We start from the raw sequence: 26651 nt of genomic DNA, 5'->3' as shown, positions 1-26651 counted from the left end.
GTGTGTGTCAGTGTTCCTGCTGCTCAGGCTCCATAGCAACAGCAGGTGCCAGTGTCACCAGGGCGAGCGCAGGGGTGAACTGAGACTGCACGAGCAAAACAGAAGGACACAGTGTCATTTTTCTATGTATTGACAGCAACATCAGGGCAGACTACGAGTTCTGTACGAGCAGCACAGCTTCAGCTTCAGTCCCTATCGTTGAGGACCGACTTCTCAAACAAGCACATTTTCAATCATCATGAATAGATTTGTATATCTATGTCCTGAGTTAATTTGTCGTGGAATGAATGTGACAACATAATGAATAATCTCTGTGGAAATTGTAGATAATGGGCCCAATAACATAAAGCAGATCTTGTTTATCAGCTCATTCATAGTATCACTCCTCCATTTCTATCATAAGGTACGCAGAAATACAGAAGACTGAGGTAAGAACCTTGAGGAGACACAATGCGACTTTAAAACTGCTCGGCTCAAACCTCCGTGCAGGTTGACTCTGAATAATGAAGAGTCTCTATGTAGGACGTCTGACAGAAATTATGTATTTTATTTATATACTTCTATTTATATAATTTTAAACAAGTTCTTTTTACTAAATTAATGTATGTTTGCAATGCAAATGCACCAGTGGGAAAGTTTTAAAAATGTCGTTGTACAGTTTACATGTGCAATGACAATTAAAGGCTTCTATTCTTCTATATTCTATTCTAGCTGTTGATACATGCAAGCAGGGTGTCCGAGCACCACAAGGCATCCACTGTTGTGTTTCTATCATCTGGCCCATAACTCTTGTAGCATATTAATCAGTCTGCGAGCCACAAGGAGCCTGGTTTGGGTTTGACATCTGCCAAGACATCCGCTGTGCGCGCAGTTTCAGGTTACAGCTGGCTGGGAAAACGCCTGCGCTTTTGACCTTTTTCCGAGTTAATATTAATGCATTTGTTACATTATTAGTGCAGATGCCAAGCCTTCTACTCATTGTGCAGTATTTACAGCATACTAGTGATGTGCAAGGGTGCTTTGTGCTAAATGGTAACAGGCTGACAATTAGCAAGTCATTTTTGTCCAGGTTCACCATCGTAGTACAGTATGTTAGCATACTTACATTTGCTAATTAGCACTAAACACCAAATGCAGTATGTTAGCATACCATTTTTTTTTTGCTAATTAGCACCAAAACCAAGTACAGTATTTTAGCATAGCAATATTTACTAATTAGGACTAAACACCAAATGCAGTATGTTAGCATACCAATATTTGCTAATTAGCACCAGACACCAAATGCAGTATGTTAGCATACTAACAGTTGCTAATTAGCACTAAACACCAAGTACAACTGAAGCTGCTGATAATGGTTTTTTTGTCACTGAAAATATGTTATCCAAGCAATCCATTTAAAATATGTTGGCGAGGAAAAGAACGGTCTGGCCAACAGAAGTTTCTTCTCTGGAACCAGGTCGCCAGCTTGGCTAAGAGATGCACCTTCAAGACACAGCATCAAGACAAATCAGACAGGCCAAATACATTCTTTTTCTATTTAATTAATATAAATCACTAATTGATATAAAATGTTAAAGAAATAAAAAAAGGCTGAAGTTTGACTTCATTTACTTGACAATGCACGCGTTAAGACAGTATACAGGCTTTACTTTACAGGCCTCTGGAGAGACAGAGCTCAGCGTCATCTAGCAGATATTTTATTTGTTCTTTTAGCATTTGTGTCTGTAAAGCTGAAGAAACAAAACATAGAACAGGTATATAATTCAATGTAAAATCCATGATGATATACAAAAAAAGCCTGCAACAGAGTACCTTCAGTTGGGCGATACATAAGGAAAAGGAACAGTGACACAGCTGTACACCTAAATGTCACAGGATTGTCGAGATCTTGAGTAACTTGTTCCGACAGCATTGTAAACAGCGGTGCATGACACACTAAGTAAAACAACACTACTTGCTGTGACCCTTACTGTATTCAGAAAAGAATGCTGGATAAATTGGCAAGTTGACATCTTTTCCAGATGATTCGCCATAAATCAAACAAACGATGCAGTTACAATTACAGGGATCAAGGAAAACTGCTGACATGATCACTGACTTTAAAATGTTCTGACATTTTTCAGGTATTAGAATAAAAAAAAGGGTGAAATAATATCTGTGGTTCTAGCCTACTCAAATGCCCAGGTAACAGTTTCTTCCTTGAAGAACATTTCTTATAGTGTTATAAGTTGAGTAGATATTTTCCTATTTCCAAGACCACTGGCAGTCTCAGGAATGCCCGGTAAGCCATCTTTGGATGCCAAAATGTGTCCCGCCAAGTGTTTTAAAATAAATATAGGTCTGTGCCACTATAAGGGCACTGAACCCATCAAAGTCTCTTGATTTCTGAGATTTCTCTGAGCTGGTCCACCCTCTGGATGTCTTCAAAGGTCTTTAGTAAATGTCTGCATCGTCTTCTCCGGCCAGGCTCAAATGTCTGTTTTGATTTTGTCCAGAGAGTTGTCGATCTTTGTCAGAGTCTTTTTGATGCGTAATGCTGTTAATCTGGCTGATGGATTCTGGTACCAGCACTCCTTCATGAGTTTGGCCATGGAGGTTAATGTCTGAAAATGAATTTGGAGAAATAAATCAATCAGCATGTCCCCATGTTAACAATGGGGTTGTATTAAAAAGCCTTTACTCGTGGATATGAAATGGATTCTGACGTGAAACATGTACTACTTCAATGACATTTTGGATATCACTTACTGGGTCTGAAAACCATCGATTTGGGATATTGGGCCTCTGCTGATCCACACACACAACCTTCTTCATGTCCTCAAAACTGGGATCACTTGGGACCACATCATGAAAAGGTGGCTTGTAGTCCTCTACGATGCCTTCAAGCAGAGCAGAGCATGCAGCGTTTCACAATCGAGAATAGTAAAGCAAATAGTAAAATAGTAGTTATACCAACAAATAACTCAAATAAAATATAAAAATAAAACAAGAGTCATTGGTAGATGATGTATTCCCTCCGCAATCACAGTACTTAAAAGAGCAGATCATTTGGTGCTGTCACGGTTACATGAAGTCGTAATTTTTCTCTCTTGAACCAAAAAATATCAGCTGGCAGTGCTTCATTACTTGTTTGACATAACTGTGAAGTTTTGGAAACAAAATGGTTATGGTTATTATGACGGTTCAAAAGTAATGCAACGATACGATGCAAGACCGTGACAGTTGCCCAAGCTGATAGGATTAAGGGAAATAAATGATTTATAAGAGACATTGAATCCAATGTGTTGTGTAACAGCTACTGACCATTGCTGACTGTCCTCCTGGCAATCTCCCACAGGACGAGGCCCAGGGCCCAGATGTCCACTCTCTTGTAGGACTCAAAGCAGTCCATCTGGATGGAGTCATCGAGCACCTCGGGGGCCATGTATCGCTTTGTACCGACTTTAGGGTTGTTCCCCACATCGAGCTCGTTGGTATCTTGAAAGTGCATGACTGCCAGACCTGACATTAAAACACAAGAAAAACGTAAAGATCCCCTGCAGACATGTTTTCCAAATAAATAGCCTTAAAATTCCATTTAACTTTCTCCCTCGCTAAAATATCTAGAATACGCAGTATGAAAATAATTTTCATTTTCTTTCTTCTTTCTCGGTGTATGTGCATCGCAGGCTTCAGGTTTCCACATCACGGTTGTGTAAGCGACATACTGGGGCCCCCCGAGATTGTTTTGTGATCTCATAAAATACTGCTGGTACGAACACGTCTTAAACCTTTCACTTAAAAGTGGGCACAGAAGAAGCATCCCCCCACCAGCAGATTAATGTGAAATTGACACACGATCAGCTGATGTAATGCTGAATCACTGCGTGTTTGTTGTAAACAGTCCTCTTCCCCAATACAGGGAACAACAACAACTCTCTCGGGAGACCGAAGACTCCCGAAGAGCGTCGCCCACAGCATAATTTATTACATTGAGTTTGTAAAACGCACAACGCCTGTTGTCTGGTTATGGCTCGCAACCTGAGTTAGTTTTCATTCAAGTATCTGCGAATGGAAAATTGGTTTATCAGATGAAGTGCACCGAGTTCTTTTCAGATTAGTTTTTGGTCAAGAGATGGCTGGTTCATTAAGTAGTGGTTGTTCTTCAAACGCTGACAACAAATATGGACCCGGGGATGGAGGCGAGTCGAGCAATAACACTGGAGATGCATCTCTTATGCATTTAATTAACCCCCTCTGTACCTTCAAGGTGACTAAAATAGCTAAAAAGGTGACAAAATGTTTTTTTTAAATAATTCGCTCTAATGGAAATATTCTAGCTGATTTTATCTATATTTGCTCAAAATTCTGCCTGAATTATATTTGGACTCTTGTGCTCTCCACTAGAATTTAAAATTTACTGGGGAGCTCTGCTTGTGAGGGGATTTAAAAAAGTATTGGATACACACCTCAAAATCAATACATTAAAGGTAAATTTACTATTAAAATTAAAATGTAGGAAATATAGTCCACAAAAATAGAGAAGAACACAGCAGAACACAGCATGTTTATCGTGTAGTAGTCTCACCAAGGTCAGCAATGCAGCACTGTCCATTCTTTTTAACCAATATATTTTTGCTCTTGAGGTCTCTGTGGGCGATTGCCGGTTTGCCCTGTGTGCCGAAGATCTCAACGTGGAGATGTGCCAAGCCACTGGCGATGGAGAGGGCCATGCGGAGGCAGCCGGAGGCATCCAGCGTGCTGAGTTGAAGGTAGTCATACAAGGAGCCCATCTCATGGAAGTGAGTGATCAGCCACAGCTGAGTGCTGGAATTCCTCGAGGTCATGTCTGAAGCTATGAAGCCTATTAGAGGAATAGTCAAATATATTGATTTAATTAGTGAAAAGGGACATGTATGGTTAATACAGCACAATCAGTTACTCTTGAGCTGCTCACTTGAGTTGACATTAAAACAACCACAATGTTTCTTGTGTGCTGCTATACGTCGAACGTGACCGTGTGTGCTACATACCGAGGATGTTCTCATGTCTCAGCAGCACGGTGTTGTAGATCTCAGTTTCTCGGAACCAGGACTTCTCATCTCTGGAGGAGAAGATCTTGACGGCGACACTTTCTCCCTGCCACTGACCCCTCCACACCTCACCATAACGGCCCTTACCTTGCAGTCACAAAGATAGAGACAGGAAGTCATAAAAATTTCACTTTTCTGTTGGTGTTGAGTGCTTGCTCTTGAACAACTAATTTTCTCCAGGAGGAAGGATTCAACTAAAATCTTAAAGATTTTCAAATATATACAAACCTGAGCAAAAAAACAACAAGGATGCAGGAGACCAAATAAAATTAACTGAATAGGAATAAATATGTACCCATGTACTGTAAAAAAAAAAAAATAAAAATAAAAACCCTGTTACTGTATGTTTAAAAGTTGTTAATACAACCAGAATTACAAAGATTAAAAACAAACTCTGAAACTGAATGCCTTGTTTCACTCTTCATCTCTCTGTAGGGGGCAGTTTCCAGGAAAAAATAAGGTTCATTGTGCACCAATTGCCCTGGTACACAAACAAATTGACTGTGTCTGGTGAAGAAAGGCAAACATTGAGCAGCTACAGACTCAGATATCTCTGTCACAACCTTGGGGGAAACAACAGCAGAAAGAAAAGTCGGTCTCGGAATGACCTACTTGTTGTGTAAACACGTTCACCTTAACAACGTTCCCCCTTGGTGTGGTGGTTTCTGTGTAAATATACTCTTATTTTGTTGCCCACTAGTGGCCATAAATAAATCCACACAGATTCCCAGTAACTTGTTAGCATTTTCTTGGAAAGTCTGGAGGCAACCAACAACAGTGTGAGTGGTGTAATGAGTCCGGCTCTTATTTCAACTCAAGTGACTTAACCTTGAACACTGATAACTATTGCAACATTTTGATCTGTATGAAAGCATGTTTGTCGTTTTTAAATATTTTTTCTGACCCTTGAAATATTACAGCCCATCTCAAGACTAAAATTTGTGCAATTGTGGCTCGAGGGACCTCATTGCTGGAACTTTTGCATATTAGTCTTCAGGCTCCATTTCAGAATATCCTCAGCACTTTGCCGGTTTTGCAACCCAAATTAATCCACCAAAGGATGATTCTTGTAGACAAAGTGTTTGTTCGGCATGCATGAATTGGATGATCGTTGACGATCTTACAGAATGAGTCAGAAGAGAGGACCATTAAAGGTGAACGCGTGAACCAGATAATCCAGGCTAATCAGAGAGTGAGACAATATATAGCAGGTTCTATTCCTTATACTCCCACACACCTATTGCAGCAATATTTTTCCCCTTATCAAGTCTAAAACCACTTTCCATTTATTTTGAATGGGAGGAGAAACATTAACATGTCCTAAAGTATTGTACCTGGTACATTTTCACACTGTATTTGAATGCCCCACACAGTGTTTTGCGCAGCTGCGCTGAGGCTTAGACTGAGCCAGGACCATCTTTTTCTCAGTTAACCACATTTTTTTTGCCCAAGCATCCTTTGTCAGCACATTGGGAGTGCCTCATTGAAATGAATGAGGAGGGAGTTTTTTGAGGCAGTGCTATTGTAAATATGAAAACAGCCTTCGCCGGGACACTTACCCACACACTCATTGAGTGTAATTTGTCGAGCAACGGTTCTCTGAACAAGGAATGGAAGTCCTGAGCCACTGCCTGAAGTGCAGGAATGATCCAGCAAATCCTGGGAAAAAGAGGGGGGGGGGGAAAGAGTGAAGGGGGATTGTGTATTTGCATGTGTGTGTGTAATACAAGTCAGCTATCTAAATGAAAACGTTCCCAATGGAATCCTAGAGCCAAGCCTCAAAACGTTGAAATAAGGTGCATTTGGGACTAAAGTAAAGCTAATGCAAGCAGGTCTCCTTTGATGTGGCACCCACATGGGATCGAGGGAGGAGGTAAGGTGTGTGTGTGTGTGTGTGTGTGTGTGTGTGTGTGTGTGTGTGTGTGTGTGTGTGTGTGTGTGTGTGTGTGTTTCAGTGCCGGAGGTGCAGATTGCCCCCTGCTGAGTAAACAACAGAAGTGCCACCCCCTCCCTGATGACTGGTGTGGGCGCTGGAGATTTTATCTAATCCAAGAGCCAGACTCCAAAACAGACGCATTGCTGCTAAGCCTTTTATTTTTTATCTCCGCCACAAAACGTGCAGCGCGCCGGTGCAGACACAGGAGGGCAGCACACAGCAACAGAGTCAGTTGCTGCTGAGCAAAACAAATGACTAAACTGGAGGGGAGGGGGCGCAGAGAAGACTGATGCCTCAGATAAACAGATGCATAATGCAAGAGGTGCCTGAGAGACAATTTGGAACCACAACACAGGAAAGAAAGACATAGGCCATAAAATGAATGATGAGCTACTCCGCAGAGGGAGGATTGTTTTTAGGAGGGTATATTTGGGCCACGGCGTTAAGTAGCAGAATGCAATCAGAACACTGCAATATCATTATAATAAGAGACGACTTCTGGGCAGCAGGCTGCGGAGGGACAGGCACATGATTTTTAGTCCGATTTGCTTTTCACAGCTCAACAACTGTTGCTAATAACATTACTCATGGTGCTGCCAACACTTTTTAATTATGCTGAAACAATAATTCTGTGGCTCCATATTTGGGCCTTTCCTTGCCAAGTGTATTGATGGACTTTGGAAAACAGCTTGTGAGAGCAATTTCTCTCCCGGATGTGTTCACACATAAACAGCGATGATCTTATTTTAACAGCTGGACGTGTTATTTACAAGTTTCATAATTAAAGGTAAAATTAATATTTTGGGATTTGAAGAGCTTAGACAAAAAGGAGGACAGAGAATAACAAAATGGATGGTTACAGTCCTCTATTTTTTTAGGGCACAACTGAGACTGTGAGCACACAACTTGATTACACAGTATGTGAGCCAGTAAATGTGCTGGGTCGTCTTTCAGACGAAACGCTAACCACAGGACTCCACCTAAACTCTGGATCAGTTTAGCAGGCCTCCAAACACAAACCTCTCTCTCACAATCCACGATTGAGTGGAGAGAAAAAAGCAAAAGACATTCCTCTAACCGAATGGAGGAATGACGGTGAAGATGCCAAACAAGTTTTGGAGTTTCAGATTTTCTTTTTCAAATTCCAGCAAGAGCACTGCCCACACTCGTGTCTAAAGACTTATAGACAATACCTGTCTGTCTGCCTGTCTGTCTGTGTCTATCTGAGTTAACAAATACATTAATTCTGGTGCTTTCATGTGATTTAATTTTGGAGCTTTAACTTACAGAAGTGTGATGCAAATAAAAAACAACATAAATAAAAAAAGCCACTAAACACATGGAAGAACATTAACAACCTCACAATTGTTAAAGTATGCTATTATCATTTGGCATCAAGAATCAGAGCTATGGTGGATAACTTGAGGTTTTTATTTCAAGTGGCTTTGGAAAAAGGACAAAAGACTAATTTGACAACCATTTTGCTGAAGGGTAAAAAACGTGTCATTGTCGAACAGCTGCGAGTTCAGTTCAGTGTTTGTGCAACGTTTGGTCAATTACAGCAGACTTAGCTGTTGATTACAGTGCCACCACATGACCGGCTTGATCACAAATCTGGATTAAAAAGAGGCAAACAATGTTTATCATATCCCTTGTGTCTCTGTTGTGTAACATCTTGTTGTAGATGCAACATGTACACAAAAGAGACACAAGTCCCCTAAATCCAACAGCTGAATCCCTTAAGTTCATACAACACATCATTTTGTGAGGGGGTTTTCTATCTTTGTTAGTGGTGCTCAAATGTGCGGCTCAGTGTGACATGAGAGAATCTCTCTGTGGTGTAGGTTTAGGCCACCCAAAATGAAAAACAAGGATCTGCTGACACACTTGGAAGGGTTGATATAGATACAGGGCAGCAACTAAGTTGGAATTTAAATTGTTAACTATTTATCTGCATGAATTTGATATCTAAATGAAGCAAAAAGACCTAAATTGAATTCTGATTACGTGGAAATATACACACAAAATGATAATGTTTGTGAAAATACTTGTATATAAGGCCCACATCTAAACACACTGAGCCCTCAGCAGAAATCTTTGTTGTAGCTCGTGTAAAGCAAGTGGTTAAGATAAATGATTCCTATCTAACATGCTAGCCAATTAAAATACACTATGAAGAGCTTTTGTATCAAACTTTCCATTGAGCTCAGGAGATGCTCTCATTTGAAACACTGTGTTAAAGATAGTATCCACTACTCACCGCCAGAGTGCTCTCCCCCACATTCGATGCTATGAGGCCATCGATAGTTCCATATTCAGCATCTCGTGAAGTCGGTCTCTCCATTTGGTTGTGGTGAATGCGTCTAAACACTAGGATGGCAACGGCAGAGAGGACGATGAGGACGATGATGGGTGCCACGATCACAATAGCCAGCGTGGTCACACTGTAGTTTGGCAGCTCATTAGCTGTGAGGGTAGAGGGGAAAAAAATATGTGACTATTCCTCAAATGGTCAGGTCACTGATATGGTCATTTTTTCCCACAACGAAGTAAAGCTTGATGTTGAACTACTAAATGTATACTAAAAGATACAGAGTAAAGGTTTTGTCTATTACAATGTAGCTGTGATACGAGGGGAGCTGGACAATAACTGGATACGCTTCTTTATCCCTGACTAGACCACACATGCTGAGGCCTGATCATACACAAGTCACAGGTTTGCAGCAAACTGAAGACTTTCTGAAGAAAAACACTTTGAGGGTGGGGGTGCATGCAGAACATATGTGAATGCGATTCACACACACATGCACACCGACACACACCAGCCTAAGCAACTGACCACCTTTCACACTTTCCAAACATTCCAAGGAAAAGAGAGCTCAGCTCTGCCTGCAGCACAGACAATGATCCTCTTTTCTCAACTCGCATAATGAACTCTTTCTCCCAAATACACATAACTAGTAACACGCTCTCGGAGCTCACCAGAGCTCCTTGCAGACGTGCACTGAAGTCCGGAAATGTTCCTGATTTTGTATTTGAGAACGTAAATTACCACAAATGTTGTTCTGAATATTCACTAGAACTTTTCCTGCCAGCCCCCTAGAAAATTTCCAGAAAATGTCAGAGCCAATGTCAGAATACAAAAATCCACATTGAGGCCCCGTCAACACCACAAGATTTTTTCAAAAATGATTCTGAGTGATGGCCTGAGTGAGTGGGCGTGTTGATGACTAAAGAAAAAAACACATGTCCTGCCTCTTGAATGCTCTACCCAGATGCAACAGAGAGTTCTGTAAATGTTCCTGTTGGTGTGAATGCATCTGATTCCGACCATCTCCTTTTGTGTTCATCATATGTGAAAGGTAAACTCCAAATTTTGCTTGCATTTCATGTCTGAAAACAGCTTAGATGTGACTGAAACCAAGGAAGAGATGCATTTAATCAATCAAAAACTTAACAACTTATTTTTTAGATAAATATGGTATCTGTAACATAATAAATCTATAGAGGTTCATGCCATATGATAATACAGTATAGGAGATAATATTCAAATAATTGTTACGGTATTGTAAACTGTTCCAAGCTGGAGCCCCAAGTAAAGTTAATCAATTTTATTTGACTCCATCTCTCAATCTAATCCCCAAATGTATACCCAAAACGATAAGGAATTATGATTCAAATATTAATTTATGGAAAACAAACACCACAGACTGCTGTTGAGGGGAAAAGAGAAGGTGAAAGAGACAAAAAGGGAACAATGGCTCTGTGTATTGATGCCTGCCTCTCCTTCATTCCCAGGTGGCTTCACCCTCTGGGCTTTTGTCGGCCAGCTCTGACAGCCTCAGAGAGCACAGGTGGGAAGTGGACCATGACTAAATAATATTCAAGTTGCCCACTGTCTCTCCATTTCTGTTTCATGAGGTGCCAGGAGTGTGACCACACAAAAGGTGGAACTCAGGCCAACAGAAACCATACAGAGCAGCCACGGTAGATGATTTTACAGCTGGCGGAGCCCACTGAGGAGAGGATGATGGAGTGCAATGAATATTTTTCTAAAACACAGCAGTGGCAAAACCTCATGGTCATTCCTATTCTGAATAAATTAAATTTAGGCAGCACATTGTCTGGAAGGGCTTTAGAATAAAAATTTGGTTTGACAAGTTTAACCCAGAAATCAACAGATGAGATCTTAATAGCACGGCACAGAACCAGTTCTCAAACTGTGCTTGTGTTGCTTTTTGGGAATTACAGCACTGTACCTTTGATGGGCAGCTCCACGGTGCTGTTCATGTTACACAGGGACCCCTGGCAGCACTCCACGATCTGGTCTCTGGAAGGTGGGGTCTTGCAGGTCATTGTACTCTGCTCGTAAACCTTAAAGCAGCCTTTCTGGTACACCAGGGAGCCGCCGCTGACGGTCAGAGAAGAGAAACACTGGTGGCCCTTGCAGCGATTCCCCGTTACACACGAGCTGCCTTCGCACACACACTCGTGCTCCTGTCTGATCAGGGCCTTCACTTCCTCCTCTGCAAGAGATTCCGGAAGAAGACACCGCTGGTAAGTGGGTAAACCTTTTCTGCATCGCTGTAAACACGACTTTTGCTTTTAAATGGTGTATGGAAAAGTCACAAAAGGAAATTGTATGAGACATAAGCCAGACTTTTGTACTAAAGTAACAAGTTCTATCGTGAACAGCAGCCAAGAGAAATGTGTACAATGTGTACAAAGTCACCTTTCCCGGGAGCTTGCACAGTGACGTTCATGTTACACAGATGGCCCTGGCAGCACTTGACAACATGGCCCGACGAGGGTGGCGTAGCACAGGTGGTTCTGCCCTCCTCGTCGTCCCTCAGGCAGCCCTTCTGTTGGACAGCCGCCCCATCAATCATCTTCAGAGAGGAGAAACACTGCTGCCCTGTGCAGCGATGGTCACGCTCACACACGCCACCCGCACACACACACTCTTGCTCTCTGAGGACTGGTCTGCCAGCAGACAGTTCTATATCTAATGAGAGGAAACAGAGATACGGGGGAAACCCATTAGAGCGATACCATTAGTCTCCCATTAAATTAAATGGCATTCTCTCACATCAGAAAACATTCGGGTGGAAAATGTCTGTGCTGGCCTGTTACTAAAGCGGCCGCTCGATTTTAAATCTATCTGAAGATATTTTATATTTATTTGGGAAGGCACTGAAGCAGATTTCCTGCCAGTAGGATGATTAAATATTACCTTTAGAAGTATATGATATGAAAAAAAACTCTTTAAAAACTAACAAAGGACTATTGAAAGTTTTTATTACATGTATTAGAGAACATCTTATATGAAACTTTGTCATCATGTTATAAATTAATGTTGAAAAATATTTGTGTTAATATGGTATTATTGATTTTAACATTTCCCATTACCAAATTAGAATACAGCTGATCTTGTTTACTGATCTACAGTGGTCTACAGTGGTCCAGGGGCAGTCATACACATTTGTGAAAGTATTTCTGAAATTTGTGGAAAAAATGTGAGACTATGGCTTGTCAAATTACACTTCCTCCATTCCCATGTATTATGAACAGGATATTTTTCACATTGTGTTATGTTGCCAATACCTCACCTTTCACCAGTGACTGCAAGGAGATGTTCATGTTACACAAATCCCCATAGCAGCACTCTACCGACAGCTCGGGAGATGGCGGGCTTTCACATCGCAGGGACCCTTCACTACCCACAATGCAGCCCTTCTGAAGGGCCGAAGTCCCGTTGAGTATGGAGAGGGAGGTGAAGCACTGCTGGCCAAAACACCGAACCCCAGTGCTGCAAGACGATCCCTCACACAAACATATAGTGTCTCTCACACTGCCCTCACCTGAAGAAAAAAAACACAAAACACAAAATGGCTTTAGTGAGTAGGTATGGGGGACAAGTGCCTAAGAAACTCCACTTTCCACTGCATTCCTCCCCCACTGCAGTTGTTTAAAATAACACAAAGACAGCAGATGAGAGGGAGACAGACATAGGAGAGGTGGTGAGAGGAAAAAAAACCTGTGAATGTTTGGTCTGTGCATGTAAGATACTTGAGAGGGGCAGAGAAAGACAGAGTTAAAGAGAAAGGGGAAACAGACATCTTTACACACTTTTCAAGCTACTGCATGTACTCAGGACTCTCATTGACAGTGTGTGACCTACTGCAATCTTGTTCTTTGGCAGTAACCAGGCGGATGGCTTTGCTACAGATCACTCCACATTTAAAGGTAGCCATAGAGGTGAATTCAACCATATCTGGTCCATTCAATCCAGCAGAAACCTACCCTCCTTTTAGCTACAGATCTCTTTCAATTCTGATGTGAAAGGCTGTGATGAGTTGCTGGGAGACGGCGAGCCTTACCTTCCAAGCAAGAACAGGGAAGGACCAGGACGATCAAGACCAAAAGAAACATGTCCCCAGCTGTCACTGTAGACCTAGAGGCAAAAGAGAAAAACAAAAAAGTAAACACCAGGGCTGCACGGAGATAAAAAAGGTTGAAGAATATGTGTGTTGAGAAAAGGTCTGCAATGCAAAAATAAAGCATGGGGGCTTTTGCATCAGCGCATTAGAAACCCCATCATATTATTGCAAATCATCTTTCGGGGCACCGTTCAGTGAGACCAGGAGAGGGATAACAACAGGATTAGATGTCGACCCGAGCATGTTATTGAGAGCAATTTTAGAGAGGGAGACCTTTTCTTGTTTCTCAGAAGAAGAAAAAAAAGAGTCAACACCAAGTTTAAAATGCTCAAGTAAAGTGGGTCTCATGCCTTCCTGTTGTCCTGGCAACAAGGCATTGACTGGCAAGCAATGGGGAGACTGGTACTCTCCTATTGGCTGCGCCAGTGTGTGTGTGTGTGTGTGTGTGTGTGTGTGTGTGTGTGTGTGTGTGTGTGTTGGAGGGACAGGCTGCTTGGCAGTGAGCGGAGAGGAGCAGACAGACGTGGGAGGGGGAGGAGGAGGAGGCGAAAGAGGAGCACAGCGGGGAGAAAGAGCGTGGGTGCCCAAATACTATCATTTAGAGACCTGGAGACGGTCTGATCCTTCAATATTTAATGTGTGTCTCGCAACATCAACATACGGTGCGTTGTTATGTTTGTATGTTTGCTTTATCCAGTGACAGATTTGAAAAGACCACTCTCGGGGGGTGGGGGTATCCCCTCTAACTACCCATTTTATGAAGATGATATGTGAGTTTTGCGGGAACATCATAGCCTGGAGCGTGCCCCGTTTATGCCATACTAAGCACCAGGGGCTGTTATCTTGGCAGCATGAGTGCGTGTGCGCCTCAGTGCATCTGTGCCACTGATAAATACCCCAGCACACCAGCTACCTCCACCCCCCCAAACCTTTGTGCCCATCTCCCAGACATAAATGATTAAGCACGTAATGTTAGCATTAGCCCAACAGCGGCGTCTGTACAGGCCACTCACACACAGACCACATGCTGCTCCTTTAATCAGAGCACAAAACGGTGGCTGCCACACAGAGATAATCAGGAGCTCTGTCTGCCCCCCTGGACCAGGGGGAGCAGCAGTGGAGGCAGGGAGTGGGAAGGGGGGCATGAGGAGGCAAGGGAGGTAAAGCCAGGGGCAATTGGGGGCCAGTGGGTCAGAGATTGGAGGAGAACAGGGCCAGTGTGAGAGAGACATGTGGGCCAGAGTGGGCCGCGACAGCGAGTTGGGCTAAAGGAAGAGAAGTGGGACAAGGAAGAGTCTGGTGTCAGCGCCCAGGGGGAGAGAGGGAAGAAGGGCACCATGCTGGAGGTGGGCGGGGCCATGGTAACACCAGGGGGGCCGGAGGACAACAGGACAAAGAGATAAGATGGGGGGTGTGAGACGATAGTCTGGAGCCTTTGGAGCCAAAAGAAAACAGGTTTTGTCTGACTAGCTGACTTGCTATTGACTCATATATCATGCATGTAGAAAGACAACAGAGAGCTCAATATCCTGACTCGCTCCCTGCTGACAGATCAATAACTCACCGCAATTAACTAAGTAGAGCATGTCATGCGGCTCCACTTAATGGCTTCAATTAGAGTAGGTAAATGATTTGCTGTATTTTTGTTTACATTTACCGCTGAAAGACCCTCGACGGGGCACTGAAATGATCTCTGTCTCGGTTCATCTCTCCCACGCAGACACTTTATTTTAAATATGCCCTCATACGCAGTGAGAAACACAATGTTGATCCAAGCGCTCCCAGGTAGCTTTGTGATGCGTCTGCTGTTATGTACACAGCAAATATTTCAGTCGCTGCAAACCCAAGGGCCTTTTGAGTTGTCTGGCCTGTAAAATTTTAGGCTTGCATTTCTATTTACACACTCACACACATTGTATAGGCACAGTGAAAAGAAACTACTCCACGTCTAGCAAACACATAATGCATGGCTTGCCGGTCTCGTGTATCATGAAGCCAGCTATTCCTCGGAAGGAGAGAGGCAGGGCTAGCATCTGCAGAACCAATTGCGATCGGAGCAGTCAACTTTGTGCCGCTGTAAGCGGACTTGTGTATGTGTGTGTGTTGCAGTCCTCTGTCCTTGCGTATTGAATTCTCTGGCAGTGTTCTGCAGTGTGTGTTCACAGAGCTGACATCCTGCCAAGGATGTGCTCTTATTTCCCACCCTCTATCTGTCTCAGCCCCCATCTTCCCTTTTATTCCTTCTTCCTGTGTGCTCGGATGTGGTGTTGTAACAGTCAACAATTATGAATAACACATGGTAATTGTAACTTTAGATATAATTTACCATGATTACTGCTGTTGGAACTAATAATACATAATACTATAACAGAGCAAATTTTTACATGCGCTCGAAAGGGTGACCTAATGTCAGTATACACATATAAACAATGAGTTAGTTGTCAGTTTAACCATCTGTCACGTTGGTGATCTTCTCCTTCACTCTGTGAGCATTTATATTGGTTTGAATCCAAGTGTCTTGATAAGTGGTAGGAAGAAACTCAAGCACTACGATTGAGTACAATTTAAAGTACTTGAGAAAAACCAAGCAGCAACATTTTAAGGCCAACACACTAGGGCATCGAAGAGCAACACAATATTTAGAAATATCCTTATATCTATTTATGTACGTATGAAAGGGGTCATTCTGCCAAATCAGTACTCATAATAATGTTTTTTTAAGAGTGTTTTGATGGTAATAATCTGCTCCTTTAACTCAAGTAAAATTCTGAGCAAGGACTATAATTATAAATGGACCTTTTTGTTTGTATCTCACTTATGCAAAGAATGTAAATACTTCCACCACAGGTATTTTGTCAGATGACATCAGAACCTCTGAGATGCGTAAGTGCACTGACCTTGTGCAGGGAAACATAAAGTCCACATTGAGTTCAACACAGAGGCCAAAGTGTCTACAACCCAAGAGAAGTAGTTGAAATAGACGTAGATATGTTAAGAGTTGACTCCTGCTGAGTGCTGCTCACCTTTCCCTCTAATGAGAGCCATTTTATACCTAATATTTTATTATCAGTGGGTGTTTCAAGGTGGAATTATAATACTGATTCAGAAAAAATATTAGTTTAGGTGGATGCTTTAATATTTGTGGTCTGTTTTGCATTCAGGTCAGGAGCGAAGGAGAGTATGACAAACACTACTCCGTCTGATGAGCATGGTGTATCGCTGAGGTTGAGCAGGGTGGAGGCTGGAAGCCCTGCAGGAGCTGCTGAGTCATCACGCTTGGCAAGGAGGGAGACGAGCGGTGGAATCTGTGTCTGCGCTGGCAGGCTGGCACAGTTACCATGGCACAAATAGCCCGGACACCGAGGAAGCTGCAGCAAACTGCAGGGAGGCGAGGGAAGAAACAGGCGGAGATTAGGGCAATGCGGAGCCTGCTGTTTGTTCCCCCGTCCCCCGACCCAGACAGCCGAAGTGCCAGCATGCCATCAGGGACACAGATGGTTTGCTCCTAGGTGGATGTGGGTGTAATATAGACCTGAGGGCTTAAGTCGTCCTCTTTGCAGCAGCCTACATTCATATTCACACTACAGCTCGGCAAATCAACACATTCACCTCAGTCTCAAATCCACTCCCTGTGCCTATAGTCAAACACTAATCACATTGAAAGAATACACAACCTTAACTTCTTACTAGGGTATGAAGGAATAAACACAGTCCACCTTCAACTGTGCTTACACACCGAGGAGAATTTTAAACCAAAATGAATCTCACCTTCGAAAGAAGGGTGCGCACTAATGAAACAAACATCACTGCTGACTTTAGAAAGACAACGTTGTTGCATTAATCAAACCAAAACCTGGATTTTCATGGTAAAGGACTACGTTTCAATGTACCGGCGCTTTCTCCGAGTATCTGAGGAGTCCCACTGTCACCTCTACAATATCTTAAAGCAAAGTAATTTAGGACAAATGTGATGGGTCCTGCCGTCTGGTGGAGGGCTTGTTGTGTGGTTGGTATTTTGGCTGAAGGCCCCTACACACTGTGAGACAGCGGCAATCTTCCAGGTCCATTCCATGTCACACTGTGCAAGATGGGTCTAATACAGTCTCGGTATCAGATGTGTTAGGCTGCACTATATAAGTGTTGAGTAATGTCAGGTTGTGGGATGAATGTCTGGGTTTAGAAAAAATGCACCTCATACACGAAATACATTGGCCTGAGCAGTGGCACATTTTATTATAACGCTTATTTAATAAAATGGCACTTTTCAATGTGTGTATACCGCATCACTGCATGCTGTGGTCTGATTTGCTGTAGACATAGCTTTTAACAGCAGACCCACTGTTTGCACTTTTCCCCCGGGACAGGGAGCTAGTTCTTGAACCGGTTACTTACAGGGTTGTTTATTTGAACCAACCTGTGTTTCCACCAGTTTTGAGCGGAACCATTGTCATCATGGACACGTCATCAAAGGAGGAGACAACGTGTGGATGTGCGATGGAAGTGATCAGTATATTAGCAAGACAGGGGGCACATTGATTATCTCACGGTGAGAACATGTAGAAGACTTAAGATTTTAGGACTAGGCCTATTATGTCAGCTTCAAATAAAAGCCTAAGACAGTCTCATTCGTTTCGTTTGTGCAAGTAAACAAAGATCTGTACATCACTGTCTCTCAAGTTATCACAGCTTATTTAGCTGATTTGTAATGCTCTTAAATTCCAAATTAATGAGGCAAAAATGTTTTTGCTGCACATGAGACGTGCAAACGGATGAGTCACCTCTTTGAAGTTATTTGTGCGTTAATGGCTTTCTGAGGTCTATACTGTTTTTATTCTGCCTGCACAAACGGATAAAAATGATTTTAATAATCTCCTGATCATATGGGGTGCAAACTTCAATGATGTACAAACTGTGACTAAATTGGTGTAACTTTTTCCCACAAACTTTTCTATTTATTCTATGTACATTTTAATTATCAGATGTGAAAGCATCTGAAAGATCAAGTTTTTTTTTTATGTTCAAGTAAGTTATATTCTGTGTTTAGGCATTTCATTGTTCAAGATTCATTACAGCTTTTTGGGCCTTCAAAGTATTTCATTGTGGCTTTAAGATATTTCTCCACCACCAACATTCATAAATACAGGTCTGAACCCAGCAGAGTGAGGTGTAAAACATTTTTTTTGCATGGAAAGCAAAATCATGCACTAAAATGGCAGCACTTTTGAAACGATCTGAACTCCATGCGTATGTAACGGTAAAAAAAAGCAGATTGGCCCCCTTTTCATATTTTGTATCACACAGTTGGGTTGTGTGTGAATGTATGTGTGGCTCTGCTGACGCAAAAGCAAATCTCGCTAACCTTTGGAAACACATCTCGCTAGCCAGGGGCCTCGTCAAACGGGAGATGAAAGAAGGACTCCTGTGGCCCCCCTGGAATAGTTTGTGTAATCTGCAGTGTCCCATCAGGTCGAGCCAGGCTCCATCTTTCAGAGCCCTGCAGTATCTGAGAAGCTGCCTCCTTTCACAATGTCAGGAATGTCCTCAGATGCAAATGCCCCCCCGCTTATGTTCAATTCTCACTCATACATTCATTATCGTGGGCAACAGCATGGCAGATTTTTGTTCCTTGGATACAGCGCAACCCAGGGTGCGCACGCACGCACGCACGCACGCACGCACGCACGCACGCACGCACGCACGCACGCACGCACGCACGCACGCACGCACGCACGCACGCACGCACGCACGCACGCACGCACGCACGCACGCACGCACGCACACACACACACACACACACACACACACACACACACACACACACACACACACACACACACACACACACACACACACACACACACACACACACACACACACACACACACACACACACACACACACACACACACACAACCGTGCACACACACACACACACACTATTCGGTCTAGATCAAATGTAATCAGAGAAAACGGCTGCCTTTTTCTTCCTGCTGTGGTCCCACCAAACCCTCCACATCATCAACACTCAGACACACTCAGCCAGGTTGAGTCAAGCGTTTTTGATTTTGACCAACTGCTTTTCATTCTACTGAAACTCTCTGGCACAAATAAAAGGTTTGCTTGGTTTGCAGACAGGACAAGATCACCCTGGGGCAATATCCTGAGAGAGACAGAGGATACCTCAAGACAGAAACAGGGAATGAAGGTCTGAGTTGATTCTATCATACAGACAATGGCAATTTTTTTCAGACATGAAACTGTGGAAACTATCCAGAAAATTGTCTTTCAAATGTCACAAAAGCAGAAGGAGATTGTCCGACATGTTCACACCAACAGGAAAATTTCCTGGAACATTCTGTGGAAGCAGGAGGCACGACATGACACACTCATGATGTATTCTTCCAAGAAGTCCCGTCGACATTTTGGTGAAATTTTACTCGGGGGCTGGCAGGAAAAGTTAGGGAAGATTTCTGTAGCAAAATTTGCAAACATTTGCGTTCTCACAAACAGCCCCTCCTGAAAAGTTCAGGAAATGTCGAGACTTCAGTGCATGTCTAAAAGCGGCCAAAAAGTTCTTCTGTCTCATGATTATGAAGAAGTTGAACATCACCTGCACAGAGAAGCAAAACTTCAGCAAACCCTTTTATTTCTGGACAAGACGAGCCGCTGTTGTGGTTCTCGTGAGACACAACTTGGTAGCTTTTACAGCATTGTGAACTATTAGCAAGTGCTCTGTGCAGTGGTCACCATAGCAATCAGACATTCATTTTCAGTTCACACAGCCATCAAAACATCTGAAACAGGCCAATTCAAACACTGTCCTCATGGCCCCGAGCATTCCTCTGTTTGCCAACAGAGGAATGCACAAACACTCTCCCATCAAACGACCATCTCACAAAGTTCACTGGCCCGGGGCAATACTTTCCTCAAAAGGACACCTTGATTTGTATCATGGCACACAGCCTTTACACACATTGCCCTCCTTGTGAAACAAGTAAATCAGGCAACCAGTCCAGAGAACTGTGTGTGTGTTTGTGTGTGTGTGTGTACCTATACTTAAAACTCGGGAAATATTTTAGTCTCGATTGATTCTGCTCCCTGTGTGACAGAGACGGCGCTAAAGGAGTCGTTAGGGTGAACGTGACAACCCTTGCTGCATGACCCACACGCATCGATCAATCCAGTCACCAGCGCGATGATAATCACTCAGCAAACAACTGACAACAGAACAGTGGACGTGTATACAGCTCTGTGGTCCAGGCCGTTACATCCTGCTGCCAATGGGAGTCTTTATGGGCGGGAGCTTCCTGGTCCTCCGCAGAGGGACAACTTCAAAAAGAAAAAACCCGTCATAAACAAGTTGCTCATAAGGTCATAAATATTAATGGATCTTATATGTAGGGCTGGGTGATAATGTATTTCCAATCAAATCTATATCTATTTTTTTCCTGTTGTACCAATAAATGAGTTGAAGAAAGTTCTGATGGAAAATTAAACTCTGCTGTCTGAAGTGATTTTGTTTGCGCTGAAGTCATTGGCTAATTGTTGAGTTATTGAATAATTAATTTGGTGTCCAACTTTATAAATAGATATATTAACTGGCAACAAATTTAACAACTGATTAAACATTTCAGCCTCTGGTTTCAGCTTCTGTAACTTGACGGCTGGTTATACTGTATAATAAACTGAATATCTTCAGGCTTCATACAAAACAAGATGTTTAATCTTGAGCTCTTGGAGATAGTGATAGTCAATTATTTAAAAGTATTGACATGAATGAGTTATCTCATCATTAAATAATGAACAATCAATGGTTGCAGCCCTAAGTTTTGCATGTGAACATTTACTTATCATAACTGACTGACAGACAGAATAATAGACAGATATTGGATTACATTTTTCATGTTCATATTGTGGTACTGATTACTGACATATTTATTTGCCCTACTTGGATATCAAAGCCAATAAATGACTTAGACAATAAAAAAAATACTCCATTTAGCTCCATCATAAAGAATGCACTGGACTAATTCAAGCTAGTCCCATCCCTGCGACGCTGAAGTGGTACCACCGTGACAGAACTACTTCGGCTTACGACCCCACGACCACGGAGTCGACGAGTATTATTTTCAAGTGCCATGCACACACACAATACGAGCCCAGTCCCCCGCGCCTGGGAATGAGATCAGTCAGAGGCGGCACCTGCAACAAAGACATAACTTTCCCCCCCTAACAGTTGAGAGATAAGACAAGAGCACTGGAGCAAGTGAATGGCACATAAAATGTGTATTGCAGACTGTCGCCAGTGCAGTCTGGGGTGAGAGAGGAGAGGAGCCACAAGCACTGCAGATTTGTGTGTGTGTGTGTGTGTGTGTGTGTGTGTGTGTGGGTGTGTGTGTGTGCGCATCTGTGCAGACAGTAGTGTCTCGTCTCCTCTCTCTCTGTCTCCACTGGTCTTCTACCACATTTGGACACAGAACTGGGGGCGGATCAATAAGTCTGTGCAGAGCAACCAGAGGAAGAGGAGAGCTAGCTCCAAAACGGCAAACAGTGAAACAAGAGTAAAAAATCTGGCAGACGCACAGGCAGTCTTTTTATCTTGTCCTCTCTCTCCCTCTAACTTCCCGTGTCCTGCTGAGACGCAGAGCCCGCGAGCCCCAGACGGCGCTCTTAAGAGATATGTTTGGGCTACGTGCGGCTGGTCGCTATTAAAAAGCTTGAGGATTTATTTATTTTTTTGACTAAAAATAACACTGCAGACAGAGAGGGTCCCTTTTTTGGAAAGAGCATAGAGCAGAAAGCAAATTCAATCCACATGCTGTGTTCCTCTGGAGGCTGCTGCCTCATCTGATGCCGGGTCTGTAGGGTCTGTTCAAGCTTTCTATAAGTCAGCAGCACACACACATACACACACACACACACACGCGCACATATGGCCAAAAGCTGAAGCAAGATAGCTGAGGGTTGGGTCTTCAAGACTTCAAGCCAAATCCTGCTCTCTTTCCATCCTCCCCGCCCTCCCTCCCTTTCTCCCTCCCCCTTCTTGGGAGCCACCTACGTGGAGGAGCAGCGAGCCTCAGACTCTTGCTCAGACTTGAAGTCTATCTTGGTCTCATAACTGCAGTTCTCTTGTTAATGACAGACTGTGTAACCTGATTCCACACACACATATGCGTACACACACACACACACCACCACCCAACCCCCAAACACTCTCTCAGGGTTTCCTGAAGTGAGCTCTTCCCTCTCCCTCCACTTACCCACTATTCCAACCCAAACTGCCGGCTGCTTCTCGCAGCCCCAGATGACTGTGCACACAGAAAAGAAGTCTACCCCCCCCCCCCGACGCCCCTCCGCCACCTTGATAGGGAACTCGTCGACTCGCAGGATAACAGCTGTATGACAATAGTCCCCTTTTATTCAGAGATCCCACTATCCTCATTTATGAGGACTTTGCTTGTTTACACTGAACCACACAAAGCTGTGATTTTTTAGATAGGATGCCATCCAGATCAAGAGGCATGACGTGTAACAAAACAGCGACGGCGTCTATCCCGGCATGCTGGCTCTCCCTTTTACACAGACACCCCCCCTCTGGTTTTCATCCGTACCTTTAACACAGGACAGTGAAAAAAAAAACTCAAGCCTTGAGCAGGCTGTGTAAAAAGGGGCTGATAAAATGACCTTCTTGCATTACTCAGGTACCTGCTGTGCTATACAAAGATACCAGGACGGGACACATTTATGGCCTCTTGGACAAAGCAAATTCTGGGTGTGTTTTAAAACCAACTGGTCGAATTGAGAGGCGCAGATAACGTCCTCACAGTTTGAGGACCACGTTACCACCTCTTAAAACAATGACACAGCACCAAATCCAAACAATAACATTGTTGTAGACCGAGAGACAAGGAGGAGGTGGAGGAGGCCGAGGAGGAGGGGGAGGCCAGTCATAATAGCAGAGTGAGTCACTGCAAACAAGCTGGTGCCCGTTCCTTCCTCTGAACAAGGAACAGGATCCGTGAGATCCCCTGGAGTTGAACCCTATCTCGGCCCAGACTGACTGACGTCCCCTTTATCCCGCCGCTATCAGCCAGACTCTGCGGAGGCGCCCACACCGAGGATGGGGGCCTCGGGGACGAGGCCCGTCAGCTCCGGGGTTTAACTGTCCAGATCATCAACCGGCCACAAACTGCCACGAAACCAGGACGAGTGACCTCGCCGGGCACGGCCTCCTCCGCTCCTTTCGCTGACCAGTGGATCACCCGAGCATCTCTACGTCCACGCCGACATTACCGACGGGGGTCTGTCTTCTTCTCCAAACTGTCCTTTCAGCTGCGAGGGAAGACCTCGTGTACCAACAGCATCGACTGGTGGATGATATGTTCAAATCCATTGTGAGCGGCTCATCCACGATGATGAACGTCTCCCTCGCCGGACACTGCTTCTGCACATGTTTACCAGTCAGACTGTGTGCATTCACAAACGGAATGGTTCGGGTGCGTCACCTCGAATGCATCACGAAATTCAAACGATCTGGGTCGAGGCAAAATAAATGAACAATAACGATAAAGTACGCCCGAGTGCTTCCCAGTCATGTGACCCCCTGGCTGGTGTGTGGGTGTGATCTGGTGGGTCTGAGCACACGGTGAGTTGATTCTCGGTGTGAGACATTCCCCTTCACACGTCTTGTAATCGGCTCAGTTATCTCTGAATGTTGTGCAGCGAGCGTTAACACCCCCGTCATGAAGTTTGCACCCTCTCGTGTTCACTTCCTGTCCGGTCCGGATTGGTCCTCGAGCAGGGGGGGGGGGGGGGGGGGGGGACGGGACACACATGTCAACAAATGGGATTTATTTTTCCTCTGCCTCTTACAGAACGACTCCGTTCAAGATATTGATCCTCAGTGTCGTGTAGTTTTATATATCTATATCTATATCTATACCTCAGACAACTGTTCTCCAGTGCCGCCCCCCCCCCCCCCCCCCCCGCAGGAGGACATTGTGATGTTAAAGTGCTCCGCGTGAGATGATGAGACACGCACGATCGAGCAGTCACGACCCTCCCGAGGACTGTTAACATGACAATGTGCCCCTCACAGAGTCACAAGTAGCTGCGATGCTGCGAGCTTGATTTGATTGTGAAATTGAAATTTACAACCCCCCCTCGGAAAGTCCAGTGGCCCGGAGAACGACATCACCATCGACCAGCGTTACTAGCCCCCAACACACAAACACCTCCACGACGGGCGTTTCAAAATAAAAGGCGACTCTTTCGTCTCCTGTTAAATCTGAATTAGATTTATATCAATATCAATATCAATATATAGATATAGATATATATATATAAACATAAAGAGCAGAGCTCAGAGTGTAAAACAGGATTTCCTCTTGAGATCACGTCGAGAAGGCTTTTTCTTTTTTCTCTTCCACCCGCATCATCCAACTTCTCCCCGTCCGCTCCCGTAGTACGACACAGACGACTGGATGGTCATGTCGGGTTGTTTAACACACGTACACACGGAAGTGTTTCACTCACCTGGTGGCTCGCTTCATCGAAGTGCTGTAGTGGAGGCTCGGTGACCGACACCGGTCGAGCTACTCTTCCATCTCCGGACGATTCACCGACAAGAACCCGATTTGTTTCCCAAAGTGAGGAGAGCAGAGTCTGCCCGACGCCAACATCGTCGCTCGGTGCGGACGAAAGAGAGGGAAAAGGACAAAGAACAAAAAGTGACGAGTTCACTCGCTGGTCGGGTCCAGGAGGGAGGAACAGTGAGGGGGCATGTTGTTCGTTATGCCTCCGCACACATTAGCGCCGTCTGGACTCCACAACTCGCAGCGCCGCGAAGGCGAAAAGCCACAAACTAGGGGAGGAAGTTACCTCGAGTCGGTTTACCCCGCGTCAATCGAGAGGATTGACCACCGACTGTTCCGGTCACATGTTTCAAAATAAAACGAGTACACTGCGCTATTCCCCGGGATAACACGAGTTTAGGTCATCTTTTAAGAAGAAACAAAAGTACTAAATAGAAATATGAATATAATAATGTGATTTTTTTATTTGATTTGTATATATCTTGAACCATCAACAACAAAAAAACAAGAATCAGATAAAAATACAAAGATAAAACACAAATAGATATATCACTCCACCAAAGAACAAAACAAAGGCTCGAGAAGGAGCAGACAGAAGCATAACACTTATATAGTCCTGCCCCAACTTTACAATGTCATATAATTACTGACTGTAACTAAATTGTGAAAATAATAAATTCCTGTATTGGTCAAATTTTGTTTTCTTTTCTGTTTATTTTATTCGACCAACAGGTCTTGGACCCAAAAATATAGAATTTAGTATTATTGCAAACAAAAGCATCACAATATTCTAATTTAGATGATAAAACCCTTTTAATAAACCAATAATTTGTGTTATTTTATATACAACTTAATGATCACTTTCCATGTAGGACTTTCAATTATCATTCTGCAGCAGTTTTTTTTTTAACTTTTATTGAATATAGGTCCTGAACTTTTCACCACTTCAGCTAAATGTAGTCTACTTAAATATCAAAGGGCAAGTACTGATTATTAAAGATGACTGCATGCACACAATTTTTGTAATCACCATTAATGTCTTAATGTGTAAGCAACATTCTAATGTTGGAGTTAAGCAGTTCTCCCCCTTGAATTGCTGGTTAGCTTATATAGTAGGAAAACTACATCATATTTGAAGATTATTTCATGTTCTGACTGAAAAATATGAATCTATTGAGTAACACTGCATTGTCAAATAAGTGAGAAGCATTTCCCTTCCGAAAGGCAGTGGGATAGAAGTAAGCAACATACAATAAAAACAAGCTTGTACTTAAAAGATTAAATATCCTGTCGTGCACCTACACTCTAATGTGTTTTATGGTTGTCATCACCTGATTCCTCAAATATTTCGCTGCGACACACTATGCTTTTATGTTGAAGTAAATATCCACATTTCCTGTCACATACGCGTTCTCTCGGACGAGTGTGACATTTTCCATCGCTATCTGGTTCTCTCTGCGCATGTGCAAGACTCGGCATTCAGGGGGTGAAGAGTTCAGGCTTCTGGGCTTGTTTCAGAGAATAAAAATGATCGGTATGTTTAACAACAATTATAGCTAGTAAACCTAAAAGTAAAATAGATAACTTAAAATGTGTTTTCAATGATATT

The 26651-nt window shown here is 43.4% G+C and overlaps 1 protein-coding gene across 1 annotated transcript; it reads right to left on the bottom strand.

The window, feature by feature from the left end:
• Positions 1–1521: 1521 nt before the first annotated feature.
• On the bottom strand, positions 1522–25336 carry LOC118320343 (activin receptor type-1). Its single transcript, XM_035650999.2, has 12 exons — positions 24984–25336; positions 13389–13462; positions 12618–12869; positions 11741–12013; positions 11268–11534; positions 9269–9474; positions 6632–6731; positions 5013–5159; positions 4568–4843; positions 3304–3501; positions 2749–2879; positions 1522–2603 (listed from the first exon to the last, which is right to left on the bottom strand). Exons 1-12 carry the CDS (start codon positions 24998–25000, stop codon positions 2469–2471), a joined length of 2076 nt encoding a protein of 691 aa, XP_035506892.1. The 5' UTR covers positions 25001–25336; the 3' UTR covers positions 1522–2468.
• Positions 25337–26651: the final 1315 nt, after the last annotated feature.

Source organism: Scophthalmus maximus, chromosome 14, assembly GCF_022379125.1.
Source record: "Scophthalmus maximus strain ysfricsl-2021 chromosome 14, ASM2237912v1, whole genome shotgun sequence".
NCBI lineage: Eukaryota > Metazoa > Chordata > Actinopteri > Pleuronectiformes > Scophthalmidae > Scophthalmus > Scophthalmus maximus.
This window is presented reverse-complemented; position numbering and strand designations above follow the sequence as displayed.

Bases quoted from the DNA above. Each gene is read 5' to 3' on its own strand.
- LOC118320343 (XM_035650999.2), bottom strand. The intron at 12,014-12,617 runs GTGAGGTATTGG...TCCTCTCATTAG, and splicing joins CTTGCAGTCACTGGTGAAAG to ATATAGAACTGTCTGCTGGC. The intron at 2,880-3,303 runs GTCAGTAGCTGT...CTCTGCTTGAAG, and splicing joins CAGGAGGACAGTCAGCAATG to GCATCGTAGAGGACTACAAG.